This window comes from Geotrypetes seraphini, chromosome 1 (genome assembly GCF_902459505.1).
Source record: "Geotrypetes seraphini chromosome 1, aGeoSer1.1, whole genome shotgun sequence".
Lineage (NCBI taxonomy): Eukaryota > Metazoa > Chordata > Amphibia > Gymnophiona > Dermophiidae > Geotrypetes > Geotrypetes seraphini.
This window is the reverse complement of record NC_047084.1, coordinates 126,288,369-126,307,236: the sequence shown is the minus strand read 5'-3', so window position 1 is coordinate 126,307,236 and position 18,868 is coordinate 126,288,369. Positions and strand designations below refer to the sequence as shown.

The 18,868-nt window shown below is 44.6% G+C and overlaps 1 protein-coding gene across 2 annotated transcripts in view; it reads right to left on the bottom strand.

Moving 5' to 3' along the window:
• Window positions 1-804: 804 nt before the first annotated feature.
• SYNPO2 (synaptopodin 2) overlaps window positions 805-18,868 on the bottom strand; it is a 195,745-nt gene continuing 177,681 nt past the window's right edge. For both annotated transcript variants that reach the window (XM_033938008.1, XM_033938016.1), the window contains exon 5: window positions 805-3,347. In XM_033938008.1, coding sequence (XP_033793899.1) covers window positions 2,823-3,347 — 525 coding nt within the window. In that variant the 3' untranslated portion in view covers window positions 805-2,822. The remainder of the gene's footprint in view (window positions 3,348-18,868) is intronic.

Genomic DNA, 18,868 nt, shown 5'->3' with positions numbered 1-18,868 from the left:
AAGAATGTCCCTAAGTTAGGACATCTGGCCTTCATTCTCAGTTGTGTGAGGAGATCATGCTGACATGCTGAATCTTTCTGACAAGTTAGACGAGAGGATAGGTGAAGTCAGGTTCTGTGACGCAGGCAACACTGCTGTGAACTACTTCAAGGGGGAATCTGATTCAAATTACAAATGCCTGTTGGTGGAGATTGAACCTGGGTGTTCTGCCGCTCAGGGAATTGTAATGTGCTTTACAACAGTTTGGTTATTAGTAAACAAAGGAGTAAGACAAGGCTGTATTCTTTCATCATACATATTACATGACAATGAACATGGATTCAAAACAGGAGGAAGGACCATCAACAATCTCCAATATGCTGATGACACCACACTTATAGCAGAAAGGGAAGACTTAATGGTCCAACTGATCAAAATTAAAAAGAAAGAATCAGATCATATTTGGTTATGACGACAGGTACAACTACCAGAAGAAGGCTACTAAAATGGTGAATGGTCTTCCTCATAAGGCGTATGGGGAAGGGAAGGAGGTTTTTATTTTTTCTTAGTTTAGTGATTATATATACTTTTGAGGAAAAGCGGGAGATGGGACATATAATAGAGACATTTAAATATCTACGGAATGTAAATGCGCATGAGTTGAGTCTCTTTCATTTGATAGGAAGCTCTGGAGTGAGAGGGCATAGGATGAAGTTAAGAGGTGATAGGCTCTGGAGTAATCTAAGGAAATACTTTTTTACAGAAAGGGTGGTAGATGCGTGGAATAGTCTCCCAGAAGAGTTGGTGGAGACAGAGACTGTGTCTGATTTCAAGAAAGCCTGGGATAGGCTCTTGGGATCTCATGGAGAGAGAAAGAAATAATGGTTACTGCGGATGTGCAGACTGGATGGACCATTTTGCCTTTATCTGCCATCATGTTTCTATGATAATGAAGGCACAGAAGTCATGGACAGTTTCTGCCTCCTGGGATCAATCAGTAAGAAGGACTCCAGCAGTCAAACAATGCAACAGCATTGAGGTCCGTATCCACTGTCATTTTCATGATCTGTATTATCCTAAGAAAGCTGAACACCTACTGTACTTGGTAGGTCTTAGAGAAAATGTATAAGAGCAAGGATTGTCCTTACAAAGATCCAAATTCTATGTATCATGGTTTGTTCTATTATACTCTATGGATGAACAAGTTGGAGCATCAAGAAACAAGACACAAGACGTACTGATGCAACAGAAATACCATGGACAGCTGAAAATAAAAACAGCTGGATCTTGGACCGTATCAAAACCAAGCTCTCACTTGAGGCACATATAACCAGATTGAATCTTAGAGAAGAATATTATGTTTGGCAAGGCTGAAGGCAAATGAGGTAATGAAACTAAGATCAGCAGCAAAATAGACTGATTCAGTTACATCAACTAAGAAGACTCCATTGAGTAGCCTTTAGAAACAAGCAGAAGATAGGACACACTGGAGAAAGTCAATCTATATAGTCACCAGGAGTAATTCTTGACGATAGCACTTGACCATCAGCATCATTAGAAGTTGGGGGAGTCTGATTCAGATTTCTACTGACCATTGGTGCTCATTGGTCCTGAGCAGGCTGCAGAGGTGGCATGCTTAAAACTTGATACCTTGCCAACTTACAAGCAACATTGATGGTGCATCATAAAGGAGGTGCCCCTCCAAGGCCAGGTGCAAGTGAGGGCATCCTGTGCCATTCTGGCAAGCTAACATGGGGACAGAACTCACAGAGACCACTGAAGGAGAACTTAGGGAAATATTATTTTTTTAAAGGGAAGGAGTTAGAGAGATCTATATGGTTGCTCCAGAGCAGGGTAGGATGAAGAAAAGGACAGAGGCTTCCAGGGAACGATGAACATGCAACTTGGGGGAATTGTGAGGATTCTGTTGAAATCTCCAATAAAATTTCTGATATGGTAAGTGCAACTGCAAAGATCAGGGCTGATAACTGATACATACATCAGTTCTGCTACATTGAGTCAGACCAATGGTCTATCTAGTCCAGTAGCATGTCCTCACGGTGGTCAGTCCAGGTCAACACACCAAAAAGTAGCAACATTCCAGGACACAGCTCACCACGGCAGTCACCAACACGCAAAGAGCTTCAGCTGCTATTGGCACACTTCTCTGCAACTGGTTTGAAGCCAACTGCTCTGTATTTATGGGATAACTCCTTGAAATATAATTTTCTTTCTTTCACATAAGAAGTCCATCAGGCCCAGTATCTCATTTCTAACCATTCCAATCATTGTATTTCCTACTCTGTGCCCTCTACAGCCATCTAGTGCCAGGCACTTACATTCTGCTAACATGCTCTGCACCCACTTTACTGCTCAAGGTACTTTTGTGGGGTCCATTCTCAGCTTTAGTGTGAGAGGCAAGGGGGCATCTCATGACATTCTCCTGACTGCTTTTTCTTTTGTGTGTGCTTACACTGTACATGTGCCCTCTGTTTTCCTCTCCAGCTATTTTCTTGCCACAGCTCCTGCTAGACAGGACACCACTGACACTTAAGTGTGTAAACAGCCATGCACTTAACAGGTGTTCCGAAGGAGAAAGTTACAAGTGACGAGTATCCAGGCACAGGACAGGGAGCTGCTGGACTGTATGAAATCTCCTCAAGAGCCAAAATGACATCTTGAACAAAAGACTGGGACCATGAATGGCCAAGTGCAGGCACTGATACATTTGGAAGGCCACCCACATACATGTTTCGAAAATGTTTCTTTCTTTTTTAAAGAGTCTATATCAGTTCCAGCTCTCTCCCTTCACTCTTCTCTAGCAAAGAGCACACCGCTTCTACTCAGTGCCTCCATGCCCTGGGATAGGGGTTGTAGTTTGAATCAGGCAGGAAGGACAGGAAATTCTCAGGCCTGGTCTCCATGCGAGCCATACCAGGATAGGTGAGAGAATGCTGGCCACGGTATGGATGCCTCCACTGAAGTGATGCACTTGGGGCTGACACACTACTTCTTGGAGGTGACACTACCCCTGGCTGCCTTCTTACACCCAGGCCCACACTGGAGAATGTGCTAGGGGCTGCATAGGAGACTCGCTGCTTCCAGGCTTCTGGAGGTTCAGGCAGAGTTTTGCGCCGTGCTGCAGATACCACATTGGCTGCAATAGATTCCTGAATGTTTCTGGGAGCAAATGCATCATCCACAAGACCGAGAGGAGACTTTGCTGCTGCTTCCCACGGAGACAGCCTCCGGCCAAGAGGATCAGAAATTTGGGCAGAGTATCCGGGAGCAGGATGGAATTGAGCAGGTGAGGTCACAGACATTGTGCGTTGTAGGAAGCCCGGTGCTGATCGACGACCATCCATATCCTAGAAATAAAGAGAGTGCTAATTACTTTTTATATGTCATCAAAAGCATTGAGCAAAGAAAGGGTTTAAGAAATATATGTTTGAACATGGGGCTCTTTCCACAGGCATTAGGTACCACATTAGGTGATATGGTGCAGTGGAGTTAACATCCCAGCTGTTGTGAACATTCTCTGAGGCATCTAATGTCTACTTTGAACATCAGCCTTTAGATTCAATTTAAGTTAATGTTGGGACTTAATATCCTCCTTTTCATTCTAAGAGTAAGATAATAGAATATTTTAAAACATTAACACAAGTATCCCAATGCCTTTAAAAAATAAAAAAGGAAGAGAAGCTGGGTGGGATGGGAAGAATGGCCTTGGAGGCAATGGAGCTGGGACTGAAAGGATGATAAATGCAGTGGAGGATCGATGAGGGCCAAAAGGGTACAGAGGACTAAGAAAATGGTGATGGATAGCGCCGGGAGCCAATAGAAGAAAGAAAGAAAGACATAAAGACAGACAGGGGTCAGGGAGAGAGACAGAAAGAAAGAAAGAAAGAGAGAAATACAGAAAGAAAGACAAACGGGGCAGGGAGAGAGACAGAAAGAAAGACAGGGACAGGGAGAGAGACAAAGAACGACAGGGGCAGGGAGAGAGACAGAAAGAAAGACGGGGCAGGGAGAGAGACAGGCTCAGTTTGTCGGTGTGGTCCGCATAATCGGAGTCGCCTGGCAGCAGCAGCAGGTGGGGGGGCAGGTGCCCAGCGTCCGGGGTCTGCAATGCGATGGTGCGGGCGCACGGAAGGCAGACATTGTGTGAGCAGGGCAGGATGACTGACTCCCGAAATAGGCAGCTGCACACTGGGTTCTTCAACTCTTCCTCCATGGCCGCTCGACGAAATGTGATGAAAGGGTAACGATCCGAATAATTAACAAGCAAAATAAAACTGCAGGGAATGCCTTTTCTGTGACACTTGGTGCGATTCCTATGATCTGTGCTACTGGTGGATGGGTGCACACACTCCCTTAGCCCGTTGGCTCCGGTCCTCTCCTACGTGGACCACACCGACAAACTGAGCCTGCACAGTGAGATGGACAGGGGACGCTATCCACTCTTACCACATCCTCTGGCAACGTGTTCCAGAGCTTAACTATTCTCTGAGTGAAAAAAATTTCCTCTTATTGGTTTTAAAACCTGTAACTTCATCGAGTGTCCCCTAGTCTTTGTCATTTTTGATGGAATGAAAAATCGATCCACTTGTACCTGTTCTCCACTCATGATTTTGTAGACTTCAATCCTATCTCCCCTCAGCTGTCTCTTAAGCTGAAGAGCCCTAACCGTAGCCCTAAATCGAAAAACTGTTGACAGGATTTATTTGGCGTAGTAAACAACTGCGCATCACATTGAAGAAACTTAAAGCAGCTAAGGACAAAGGAGAGGTGAATTTTCCTGACTTTCACGGCTACCATATAGCATTTCTAATGAGACAAGCTACTCTATGGCTTATTCCTCCTCCTACTGAGGAATCACCACGTGGTTACTACTGGAACAACACATTTGTGGAGCAAATATATTAAAATATAATATGCAAAATTACTCTAATAAGAAAGAGAACTTAAATTTGATTATTGTTTCCACTAATAAAGCTATACTTACTATTAATAAGTTAGTACCAGTGAAATGGAGTGCAACTAAACTGTTTCTATTAAAATCCAAGGTAATAATAATAATAATTTTATTTTTATACATCGCCAAAGCCATGAAAAGTTCGAGGCGGTTTACAACAAGAAGCGCTGGACAATCAGCGAAGAGGTCAACAATTCAAAGACATCTATACAATCTTATATAATGGAAGAAGTAGAAAGCTATATAGTTCTTAAGGTTGATGGTTGAATTTGCAGTGCTATAAAATTCTTAGTTTACAAATCGATTGAACAAACTTGTTTTTTATCAATTTTCTAAAACTGAGGTAGGTTGAGGAGTGCGTGATAATGTTACTCAGCCAATCGTTCCATTTGCCTGCCTGGAAGGTGAGTGTTCTGAGCAGGAATCTTTTATAGTGGCAGGCCTTTATTGTTGGGTAGGTGAACAGATGTAATACTATTAGCTGGAAAATATGGCAAATGAAAGGCATATGGAACTTACATCATCTAGTTAAAAATGATGAATGGATGACATTCAATGACATAATGACATTGTATAATATTCCTGGTCACTTGTTTTACCAGCGGATCAAATTAAGGCACTGACTTACAAAGATCTATACAGATTTATCCTCCAGGAATGTTCAACCAGATGTTCTAATGTATTGTAAAAAATTCTATAATGGGAAAGGAATTGCTTCCAGCGGGTATAAGTTAATACAAGTACATTCTTTTGGCAATCCTGAACTGCTGAATCAGCTTGGAATGCAAATTTCGGCACGACTATTGATTCTGACAGTTGGAAAAAGGTTTGGATACAAGCATTTAAAACCTTAAAATCTGCCTTGCTCCTACAATCCATCTACTTTGTTTTGCACCGCGCTCACTGGACCCCACATAAGTTAGCCAAACTAAATGTAGATCAATCTGATAAATGCTAGTCCTGCAATAAAGCTCCAGGCTCACTGCCACATATGCTCTATGATTGTGAACTACTGCAAACATACTGGACATCGGTATGGAAAACAATATGCTCTATACTAGACATTAATGATAAACTGACTTTGAAAATTTTAATAATGGAGTTATGGGAATCTGAGTCGTCACTATCAATGGATGATCATAAAGCTAAAATACTCCGTATCCTTTTATACCTAGCGATTAAGAATGTATTATCATCATGGAAAGACCTGTCTAAGGTTGATTCAAACATGCGGTGGAATTCAGTGTGCATGTCTTTCAAATACGAAAGGGTATTTGCGGAAAAATTAATGTCCACTACGAATTTTACTAAGCTGTAAGAAATTATTGTGTTCTCTCTCATGACATTTATATGATACAAAACTGATTACTACTTTCAGATTACCCTACTTTTGGCGACTGATATATTACTGTTTATGTAGGCATTTAATTCTATTTCTCATGAATCATAAATATGGTAATACTATAGCACACCTTACTCCTACTTGAAACTATGTTTATTGTATAGCTATGTTGAGCTTAGAAAATTGATTTTGCCTTGTTGATGCTTCATATTAGCTATGCTGTATTTGCTCATTGCTGACGCAGAGTTAAACATGGATGTATAAGTATTGTTGCCTATAATTCCAATAAAAAGATTTGAACTAAAAGTATTTCCGTATAAGAACATAAGAAATGCCCGCACCGGATCAGACAGTGGGTCCATCTAGTCCGGTGGTCCGCACCCGCAGAGGCTCAGCTAGGTGTTCCCTGACAAGGACCTTGGTCACCTGTATCCCTCAATGTGTCTTGCAAGAAGATGTGTGTCCAACTTGCCCTTAAATCCTAGAATGGTAGTTTCCGCCATAACCTCTTCCGGGAGAGCGTTCCAGGCGTCCACCACTTGCTGTGTGAAATAGTACTTTCTGACATTTGTCCTGGTCCTGTCTCCCTTCAGTTTCAGTCCATGACCTCTTGTCCGAGTCACATTTGACTTCATCGAGTATCCTAGTCTTTGTAATTTTTGACGGAGTGAAATATCGATCCACTTGTACCTATTCTACTGCACTCAAGATTTTGTAGACATCAATGATATCTCCCCTCAGCCATCTCTTTTCCAAGCTGAAGAGCCCTAACCTTTTTAGTCTTTCCTCCTTCGAGAGGAGTTCCATCCCCTTTACCATCTTGGTCGCTCTTCTCTGAACCTCTTCTAGCGCTACTATATCTTTCTTGAGATAAGGAGACCAGAATTGAACGCAATACTCCAGATGAGGTTGCACCATGGAGTGATACAGGGGCATTAGAACATTCTTAGTCTTGTTAATCATTCCTTTTTAAATAATTCCCAGCATCCTGTTTTCTTTTACAAATCTAATCTATGCCCAGGTGTCAATGCTTGTGCCTACAACATAAACACAGTTTCTGCCACTTCTGTTCGTATTTTACCAGCACAAGACTCATCCCAGCCTACTTGTGTTTATAAAATCAACTTACAGTAGGTACCTGAAAGCATTCTTCAGCTTTGTGATGACTTATAAAATTCCTCTCTTATTGTATTACTAAGCTCTCATGCCAGGAATGTTATGGAAGCCTGAATCTGTATTTTGCTAAATTAATATTATTATTTTAATTTGCATAGTGCATACTAGAAGTGCAAAGATCTGTACTCCTACTTTGTGGATAGGAACTGTCTAAAGTAAACCTACCAGTTTTGTCTCTGAATTTCTGCTTATACAGATAGTTTAGCTAGGTTGTCAGTCCCTATAACGTCATTGACTCTTGACCCAGGTGAGACTGAGTAAAGCAAAGAAACCCCATTCAGCAGCCTTCACTCCCTCCTCTTTGGTGGGATATCCTTGGATCTGATTCTCTCCTAGTTCACAGTGATAATGCAAGTAAAGAGGTTATGTCCAGATCTTAAAATCCTGAACAAAAGTCAGGGAGTGGAGTCTTGGCACTGGGAAAGGGAACGGATACTGCCTTTTTGTTGCTTCGGGCACTGGAGGATTAAGTGACTTGCCCAAGGTCACTCACAACCTCTGGGAGCAGAGGCAGCAACTCAACCAGTCAGCCACAGTTTACTAGTACAGAAAACAGATTGTTAGTGAAAGTGTTGAAGATCATTTTTATGGTGGACTAAAGCTGGCATGTGGCATGCGTCCGTTCTCTGGATAGCTGGGACTTGCAATCAGTGTTCCCTCTAAGCGGGCGGGTGTTGTGAGCAAACTTTTTTCACTGTGAGCTAAAAATATCGGGCGCCAGCAAGTTATGAGCCAAATAAATATGTTGCTTTCTACCACAGAACTTCCTTACGTTTGTATGGAATCTATCCCCTTTCAACTTTAGAGAGTGCCCTCTCGTTCTCCCTGCCTTAGCTACTAAGTCTATTCCCTTCAGTACCTTGAATGTTTCTATCATGTCCCCTCTCAATCTCCTCTGCTCAAGGGAGAAGAGGCCCAGTTTCTCTAATCTTTCGCTGTACGGCAACTCCTCCAGCCCCTTAACCATTTTAGTTGCTCTTCTCTGGATCCTTTCGAGTAGTACCGTGTCCTTCTTAAAGTACCAGTGCTGGACGCAGTACTCCAGGTGAGGGCGTACCATGGCCCGGTACAGCAGCATGATAACCTTCTCTGTCTCTTCAGTCCAGCATCTGCCCCTTCCCTTCACTGTCTGTCTTTCCCTGCCATCTCTCCTCCTGCCCCCCCCCCCCCACCCCCCAATTTGGTCTAGCATCCATCATCTTCCTTCTGTTCCCCTCATGGTCTGGCATCTCTATCCTTCCCTCCCCCCTGAGGTTTTTAGCATATCTCTCTTCTCATTTCCTCCACTCAGATCTGATCATTCTCTGCTCTCTCTTCCCTTTTCTTCTCTGGTCTTCCTTCTCTATTTTCTGCCTCCATCTAAATTAAATTCTTTCTTACTATTTAGTCCCGTTTCCCTCTTTTCACTGTGTCTACACACAGCTTGTCACCCCTTTCCCTCACCCCTCCATTATCTTACTATTTTCTTCCCCCTTTATTTATCTCCTCCTTCCATCCAGTATGTGTTCTTTCCCCACTTCCATTCAGCATCTGCTCTCCCTTCTCAACTGACATCCATCTGCCTTCTGCTCTCTCTCCCTTCTTCTCACTTCCATCATCTGTCCCCTTCTCTCTCTCTCTCATCTCCTCCATTCCATCATCTGCCCCTTCTCTCTCTCTCTCTCTCTCTCCCCCCCCCCCCAACTTCCATCATCTGCCCCCCTTCCCCTCACCTTTGTGGGTCACTTTCTTTCCCCTAAGGGTGGCTCATGTCACAGGGGAAGCTTTGGCCGAGCAGAACCGCTTGATTGACAGTGGAACTTACTTGATTGATGTCGATGCTGGGGCCCGTTGCCGTTTGAAGGAAAAAAAAAAAGGTGGAAAAAAGGAACCTGTAAAGGCGAGAGGAAGGGAAACCTCCAGGACAGCTGCTTTTTGCCCTCCTTCAGCGGCCCAAGAGTTCAGACCAGCAGCGGCAGCTCTGTATGCTTTTAACTTCGGCACAGAGCTGCCCCTAATCAATAGTTTAGCGCGGTTTCATGAGGCAGCCTCGGGGCCTTTGATAGCCGGCCCGCTTCGATGATGCGATGTGGGCCGGCCTAGCAAAGGCCCCGAGGCTGCCTTATGAAACCGTGCTAAACTATTGATTAGGGGCAGCTCTGTGCCGAAGTTAAAAGCATACACAGCTGCCGCTGCTGGTCTGGAGGTGCGGAGACAAGGCAGGAGGCAAACGCGGTGGAAGGCAGGAGTCCCGGCACAGCGACTGCAACAGGAAGTTGCAAGTCAGCTGACGCCGGCCTTTCGTTGCGGCGGGGACCGAATCCTTCGCGGACCGGCAAGATTTTGTTTGCGGACCGGCGGTTGAAGAACTGTGCTCTACACTGTGTGCGCTGTGACGAGAAACTTGTGCGCTGCGAGGTAATATTTTGAGCGCCAGCGCACCCCAGCGCAGCTTAGCGGGAACACTAGTTTGCAATATAATTTGGGATTAAAGGTCTCTCTTGCTGAACATAAGGCACTCCACTCACTACTAGTACTGGATGAATATTGACCTACAACTATTGCAAATGTAATATTTTTTAATCTCAGAGCTCGTAGATAGAGAATGACACAGGGGTCAAATTTTTCCCCATACCTGTGGGAACTCATTTTCCCGTCCCAGCGAGTTCTTTTCCTGTCCCTGCCCCATTCCCGCAAGCTCCATCCTCATCTCCACAAGTCTCAAACACTTTAAAATCATAAGTGTTCGAGGCTTGTGCAGTTAAGGCAGAGCTTGCAGGAATGGAGCAGGGAAAGGGACAGCGACAAAACTCATGGGGCAGGACAGGAAATTGAGTTCCTACAGGGATGAGGACAACTTTGTCCATTTGTCATTCTCTACTCATAGGTTTGGAATTCTGTTTTGTTTCAATCTAACATCATTACACTGTTTGACCTGATGCCTATAAACAGGACAAGCGGAATATAATTTTTTAAATTTTTTTTAAAAAAATCTGTATCACTGTATGTGCATCATCTACACCCCTCCCCTGTTCCAGCAGGGGAGAGAACTACAGGAGGAGCAGCGCTGACGGTGCTCGGCACCAACGGCCAGATCGGGAGCCCTTTCCAGCAGGGCACCTAGCATCATCTACACCCCTCCCCCATTCCAGCAGGGGAGAGAACTACGGGAGGAGCAGCGCTGACGGCGCTCGGCACCAACGGCCAGATCGGGAGCCCTTTCCAGCAGGGCACCTAGCATCATCTACACCCCTCCCCCGTTCCAGCAGGGGAGAGAACTACAGGAGGAGCAGCGCTGACGGTGCTCGGCACCAACTGCCAGTTTCACTAGTGGCCAGATCGGAAGCCCTTTCCAGCAGGGCACCTAGCATCATCTACACCCCTCCCCCATTCTAGTAGGGGAGAGAACTACAGGAGGAGCAGCGCTGACGGCGCTCGGCACCAACGACCAGGTCGGGAGCCCTTTCCAGCAGGGCACCTGGCCTTATCTCCACCTGTTCCCCGTGCCAGCAGAGTTTGTGTTTTGCAGAGAACTGGAGAAAATACTCCACCCCTCCCCCGATCCAGCAGGAGAGAGAACTACGGGAGGAGCAGCGCTGACGGCGCTCGGCACCAACGACCAGATCGGGAGCCCTTTCCAGCAGGGCACCTAGCATCATCTACACCCCTCCCCCGTTCCAGCAGGAGAGAGAACTACGGGAGGAGCAGCGCTGACGGCGCTCGGCACCAACGGCCAGATCGGGAGCCCTTTCCAGCAGGGCACCTAGCATCATCTACACCCCTCCCCCGTTCCAGCAGGAGAGAGAACTACGGGAGGAGCAGCGCTGACGGCGCTCGGCACCAACGACCAGGTCGGGAGCCCTTTCCAGCAGGGCACCTAGCATCATCTACACCCCTCCCCTGTTCCAGCAGGAGAGAGAACTACGGGAGGAGCAGCGCTGACGGCGCTCGGCACCAACGGCCAGATCGGGAGCCCTTTCCAGCAGGGCACCTGGCCTCATCTCCACCTGTTCCCCGTGCCAGCAGAGTTTGTGTTTTGCAGAGAACTGGAGAAAATACTCCGCCCCTGCCCCGATCCAGCTAGGGATAACTGTGAGCAAGAGGGAGACACCAGGGCAGCGCCGAAACCAGCGGCAGGTAGTAGAAGCAGCGGCGGAGACTTAAAAGCACAGCTCCACCCCTCCCCCGATCCAGTAGGGGATAACTGTGAGCAAGAGGGAGACGCCAGGGCCACACCGAAAAACAGCCGCAGGTAATATTAGAATTGACTAGGTATTATAACTGTCCAACCCTCAATCCTATACCATACTAGATATGTCAGGTACAGTGACCTTTGCATCTTGCACCACCATGAGAACCACACTTTTAAGTTATACACAAGCAATCCTTCTGATACTTCTGCTCCTCACAGACTGGAAAACAACAGCACACAACATTTATCCAATACCTATCATAGCAAACTCCAGAGGAATTACCCAGCCAAATTGGCATCTCATATTAAACAGAAACACAAACTATCAGCCCTTCACATATCAACCCTCCCCAAAATCAACGACTAGAAACCCAACAAATCCATACAATTCCACAATACTACCCCACCAAAGATCACTCATATACCTGAAAACAACGAACAACTCACCAATAGAATACACCCCTCTCAAATGCGTCTATATGAACAACAGAGCCATTGGCCCTAGAACAGAACTGGATAGAAGAAGATAACCTTGACTGCCTTTTCCTCACAGAAACCTGGCTCACCTCTGATACAGACCCCAGAATAACTGAAGTCTGCCCAAAAAGCCACAAAATGACACTGGTATGCAGAAAAAATAAGAGAGGAGTAGGAATTGCCATCATAGCCAGAGACACATTAAACATACACCTACCTACAAGACAAAATAACAGACCAATACATGGATTTACTTGCCTGTCAACTCTCAAGCACATCACTTAAAGGAACACTCACATGCATACTATGCTACATAACCCCAAGTAACTGGAGCATAGCCAAACCAATATTTGAAGAATTTATGTATCGAAACTCCCTAGCAACTACCTACAACCTCCTCCTTGTAGACCTCAACCTTCACCTTGAAAACCAATCCTGCAAAAATGCTAAAACCGTACTAGCATACCTAGAAGCCTTAACTTATAAAATCTTAGATCCTCAGGCTACACATGAAAAAGGACACCAGCTAGACATAGTAGCATACATGTCCCAACAGACCTCACACCCAGAAATTCAAACCTTAAACGGAAAATGGAACCGTTCCCTTTGGTCTGCTCACTACCCCTACTCCTTCAAAATCAATTGGTCTAGTAACAAATACACTCCAACTACTCAACCACTTGAAGACTACCTTCTTCTCACGCAAACATATAGATCCCACAGTATTCTGGACAAAAACAGACACCATAATCCAATACTACACACCTAAAGACTTCATCTCAAAATGGAACCTGCTAAGTAAGGCCATCCTAAACGAACTAGCCCCAGAAAAACCTAAAACCAAAATCCACAGAAAATCAGACAAGTGGTTTGACAACGAACTACTCCAACTCAAAAGACAATGTAGACAACTGGAAAGAAAATGGAGAAAAAGCGACCAAGAATCCACTAAAACAGCATGGATAGCAACAAACCGAAAGTACAAACAAAAACTGAAAGAAAAAAGGACATACTACTCGAAACAAATTGGAGATGGACCCCAAGACTCAAAAAAGCTATTCCAGCTACTAAAAGTCCTCACAAACACAACATCATACATAGCAAACAACAATAAGCCCCCACCTACAGCCACCCTTTTAGCTACCTACTTCAAAAACAAAATCGCAAATATCAGAGCCTCTTTCAACGGAACACCCTCACACATAGGGACATCATTTCCACCAACAGAAAAAGAATCAGTCGCAGCAGATAGAACCTGGTCCCATTTCTCACCTATAGAATGGGCAGAGTTCAACAATCTTTATAACAAATATAGCCATGCAGCCTGTGACCTCAACCATTGCCCCCCATACCTACTTAAAACATCAAGCACATTATTCCGCTCCCTGCTTCTTCAATGGATATACTCATCACTACTTGAGGGTTATTTCCCACAAGAACTCAGCGGAATCATAATAACTCCAATATTAAAGGACCCTAAAGGAGCAACAGACCAACCATCCAATTACAGACCCATTGCCTCAATCCCATTGTACATCAAACTGATGGAAGGTCTCGTAGCCAAAACTTTAACCTCTTACCTAGAAAATCACAACATACTCCACCCTACACAGTCAGGATTCAGAACCAAATACAGCACGGAGACACTTCTAGGAACACTAATGGACACCTCAAACCTTTTAAGGGTATTTGTACAAATTGAGGGGGGTTTGAGGCAGGGTCTGTGTGGCTGGGGAGTAGGAGACACTCAATGAAGTTATAGGGAAATACTTTTAAAACCAATAGGAGGAAATATTTTTTCACTCAGAGAATAGTTAAACTCAAGAATGCTTTGTGGTAACAGAAGTTAGCATAGCTGGGTTTAAAAAAGGATTGGTCACGTTCCTGGAGGAAAAGTCCATAGTCTGCTATTGAGGCAGACATGTGGTGAAGCCACTGCTTGCCCTGGGATTGGTACCATGGAATGTTGCTACTATTTGGGATTCTGCCAGGTATTTGTGACTTGCATTGGCCACTGTTGGAAACAGAACTCTAGGATATTTTTATTTCTGATTTGAAGAATTGACCATTATGGGAAATGTTTGATTATTGCTGCAAGACGTCCAACTCGAAGCCTGCCAAGATCACACCTCCAACATGCCCTTTAGTTTTGGACGCACTGCAGGTAGAACACCTCGCAAGATGTCCAGAAAGATGGTTTCAAAATTAGCACTTGGACATTTTGCCAAGAAAAACATCCAAGTGCCAATTTATGCCATTTTTGGACTATCTTAGTTATTTTCAAAATGCCCCTAATAGTATGCTATATTACACTGTCAACACAATGTGTGGTAAAACATTTTAATAGATAGAATAGGATATTAGCAAAGATGGAGAAGCAGGAGTAAGAAAATAAGGCAACTAATTTCAAAGAAGTTGCACATGAGATCAGAAAGGTGTTTGAGTATTATCTTAGCTATGTCCTGCTTTAGTATCACTTCGGTGTAAACCGCTTAGACATTTTGAACTTGCAAATCCCTGATGCAGGCAGCAGGAGAGCTGTTTCAGCATATGAGCTTGTGACTCTTACTACCAGGCTTGACTGTGTCCTGGGTGTCTATCATAATTAGATTGCAAGCTCTTGCGAGCAGGGACCATCTCTTGCGTGTTTAATGTACAGTACAGTGCTGCATGCATCTGGTAGCACTAATTAGTCGTACTAGAAGCTTCAGAGCAGCAGGAGAGAAGAAAGTTGAAATGCTTTTCCTGATGATTCAAGCCAAATACTCCTGGCACTCTTGGTTCCTTAAGAATTACCATTAAACTGCACTCTTCAGCCCACAGCTAAGTTTGATTATTATATTCATTTGGCTTAATTGTGTCAGTTAAGGTATGAGCTTGTCAATTCAGCTCTAAAGTTCAAATATATATAAACAGGGAATTTGGGCCCTTTATTTTGTCACCTACTGGAAAGGAACTGATGGCGAGTGAGCCACTAAGACTTTCCAGTTTTATTAGAATATTATTCATAGGTTGATTAGTTTTGAGTCTCAGTAAGGCTTTTTTTGTTTTGGACATGGAAGGACAGGATTGGGTGATGCATGGGTATTTCTGGCACCCTGGCCTGACCTCCCAGCACCATCCAGTGTTGTCTGCATTTCTATTTTTCCCATTACACACCCATGCTACTTGCTTCGTCATTAAGGAAATGCAGTCCAGTGCTCAGATCTGGTATCAACTACAATGTCTGCTATTAGGAAGAAACATTTGCCTTTGATTGCACAGAATCTCTTGAGAGTGATGCAGACAGCGTGTGGTTGTTTTTAGAGGGACCGCTTGTGGGCAATTCAAAACAGGAAAATCCTGGACTCTCTTTATTTCACTCATCAGAACTCACAAGGAAGGGGGCCACACTGGACTTGATACTTAACAAAAAAAAAAAAAGGCACCTGTGGGAAACAGCCAGCTTCAAAGCAAAAGACTATGAGGGGCATAATAAAAAAAACACCTAAGTCCCCTTTTGGCCTAACGCCTTAATGGAATTTGCTCAGAGGAAGGAATGGTGAGTAGTAGACTCCCTCAAAGATTGGTCCTGGGGCCAATTCTGTTCAATATGTTTGTGAGCAATATTGCCAAAGGGTTAGAAGGAAAGGTTTGCTTTTTTGCAGATGATACCAAGATTGGTAACAGAGTGGACATCTTGGAGAGAGTGGAAAACCTGAAAAAGGATCTGCAAAAGTTGGAAGAATGGTCTGGAGTCTGGCAACTAAAATTCAATGCAAAGAAGTGCAGAGTGATGCATTTGGGGTGTAGTAATTTGAGGGAGATGTATGTGCTGGGAGGCGAGTGGCTGATATGCATAGATGGGGAGAGGGACCTTGGGGTGATAGTGTCTGAGGATCTGAAGGTGACAAAGCACTGTGACAAGGCAGTGGCTGTAGCCAGGAAGATGCTGGCTTGTATAGAGAGAGGCATAACCAACAAAAGAAAGGAGGTGTTGATGCTGCTATACAGGTCATTGGTGAGGCCCCCCTTGGTGTATTGTGTTCAATTTTGGAGGTTGTATCTGGTCAAGGATACAAAAAGACTTGAAGTGGTCCAGAGGAAAGCGACATAAATGGTAGGGGGTTTGCGCCAAAAGAAGTAACTAGAAGACCTCAACTTGTATACTCTGGAGGAGAGAAGGAACAGGGGTGATATGATACAGACATTTAAATATTTGAAAGGTATTAATATAGGACCAAATCTTTTTCGGAGAAGGGAAATTGGTAAAACTAGAGGACATACATTGAGGTTGAGGGGTGGTAGACTTAAGAATAATGTTAGGAAATTATTTTTTCATGGAGAGGGTGGTGGATGTCTTCCCAAGGGAGGTGGTGGAGAGGAAAACTGTGATGGAATTCAAAAAAGTGTGGGATGAACACAGAGGATTGCTAATTAGAATTTGTATGGGCTAACTTTCACAGTCTGAATCCCGCAAATAAGATGTTTGGAATAGGCTGGAGTGAGCTTCAATGGCAATTCCAGTAGTTGAAACCTAAGGTCAGTACCAGGTAGACTTCTAGGGCCTGCCGGAACTCCCACCATCTCCATCTACCAAAGATCGATGGCAGGAGGGATACCCAGTCCCTCCTGCCAGAACCGCCCCACCACTTCCTGAAGATCAATGGCAGGAAGGATGCCCAGTTCCTCCTGCCAGAATCTCCCTCCCGAACATTGCAGGCATTCCCCACGCTGGCCTCCCCCCACCTCCCATAGGAGGGGCCTTAGGCACCTGGGCCAACCAGAATCTTAGGCCCCATTTGTAGTGCATTCTGGAATGCACTGGGAGAGGCCTATGATTATGATTGGCCAGATTCCTTAGGCTAATCCGGGGGGTGGGGAGCTGATGGGGTCTGGGGGGCTCCGGTGGGGGGATACCCATAATGTTTAGGAAGGGTTGGGGGTTCCAGCAAGAGGGAGTGGACATCCTTCCTGCTGGCAATCTGGGGGGGGGGTTCCAGAAGTTGCTAATGATGTTCAGGGGGAGAGTTCCAGCAGGAGGGACTGGGCATCCCTTCTGCAGGTAGTCTTCGTGAGGGGGGGGGCAGGTTGCCTCTAAACTTATTGTGGCAGGGAGATCCCTTGCCATGATAAGCTCAGCGGCAACCTGATTCTCTAACCAGCGCCTGTGACATGGACACTGGTTAGAGAATCAGGTTATTATGGACAAACATGATACTCTATCGGCGCCCATGTATGATTCTCAAAAGCTGCTTAGGCGGCTTCTGAGACTGGGCATCCTATGCAGAAACTGGCCCCTAAAGTTTATGGCCCAAAAAGAAATAGATGTTTTAATTTAATTATGAATTGTGATTATAATGCAGACTGGATGGATCATTCAGGTCTGCCATCATTTACTATTTGCAGGATTATCGCAACTCCGGCCAACTGATCTTGTCCTTCCCAACCTTGAAAAATGTGTAGCCCAAGCCAGGGCTACAAATATAAAATATAAGACATCCCACTGCAAATCCTTCAACTATCAAATTGCAAAAGTGTGGAGCTCATCCCCATAGAAATCTGGACGACTGCCACAAAGGTCTAGACCAGGGGTGTCAAGGTCCCTCCTCGAGGGCCGCCATCCAGTGGGGTTTTCAGGATTTCCCCCATGGATATGCATTGAAAGCAGTGCATGCAAATAGATCTCATGCATATTCATGGGGGAAATCCTGAAAACCCCACTGGAGGAGGGACCTTGACACCCCTGGTCTAGAACCATGGCTTTTCAGGAAACATCTGCTGGGGCTTAAGGAAATTTAGACTTTCAACTGAATGTGTACTCTGCAACATAATGTTAGTAGAAACTTTCTGTTTTCGTGATCTTATTTTATATTGCATGTACAAATTTATGTAGCCTGTATAACTCTAGGTAGTTTGTCTCTTTCGAGTTGATCTGTCCCCTGCGGTACTGACTGCAGCGTAAGTACTCACCTCAGACTCAATAATGGAGTGTTTACTTACCACACCAGGATGAGAATGGGTTCCCTCCCCCAACTCACCTAGTTTAAAGCCCTTTGGAGCAGATGAGCCAGTCGTCTACCGAAGACATCCTTCCCTCTTCTGGTTAGGTGGAGCCCATCTGATCCCTGGTCACTCTTCATTGACTCTTTTCTAATTCCATGACCAAAACTGAACACAATACTCACGGTGAGGTTGTACCATGGAGCGATTCAGAGGCAACATAATATTTTTGGCTTTATTTACCATCCCTTTCCTAATAATTCCTAGCATCTTGTTTGCTTTTTTTGACAACTGCTACACTCTGGTCAGAAAATTTCAGCATATTGTCTACAATGACACCTGGATTTTTTTCTTGGGTGATAACTCCTAAGGTGGACCCTAGCATCAAATAACTATGATTTGGATTATTCTTCCCAATGTGCATCACTTTGCATTGTTCCATTTTAAATTTCATCAGCCATTTGAAAGCCGTGTCTTCCAATTTCCTAAAGTCTTCCTGCAATTTTTCAGTCCACAGGTGTTCTGACAACTTGGAATAGTTTTGTGTGATCTGAAAATTTAGTCACCTCATTTGTCATCCCAATTTCCAGGTGATTTATAACTATGCTAAAGAGCATTGACCCCAGTTCAGATCCTAGTGGCACTCCACTATGCACCCTCCTCCATTGAGAAAAATGGCCATTTAACCCTACCCTCTGTTTTCTACTACTTATCATTTCTATAGTGCTGCTAGATATACACAGCACTGTCCATTAAAATCATTCAA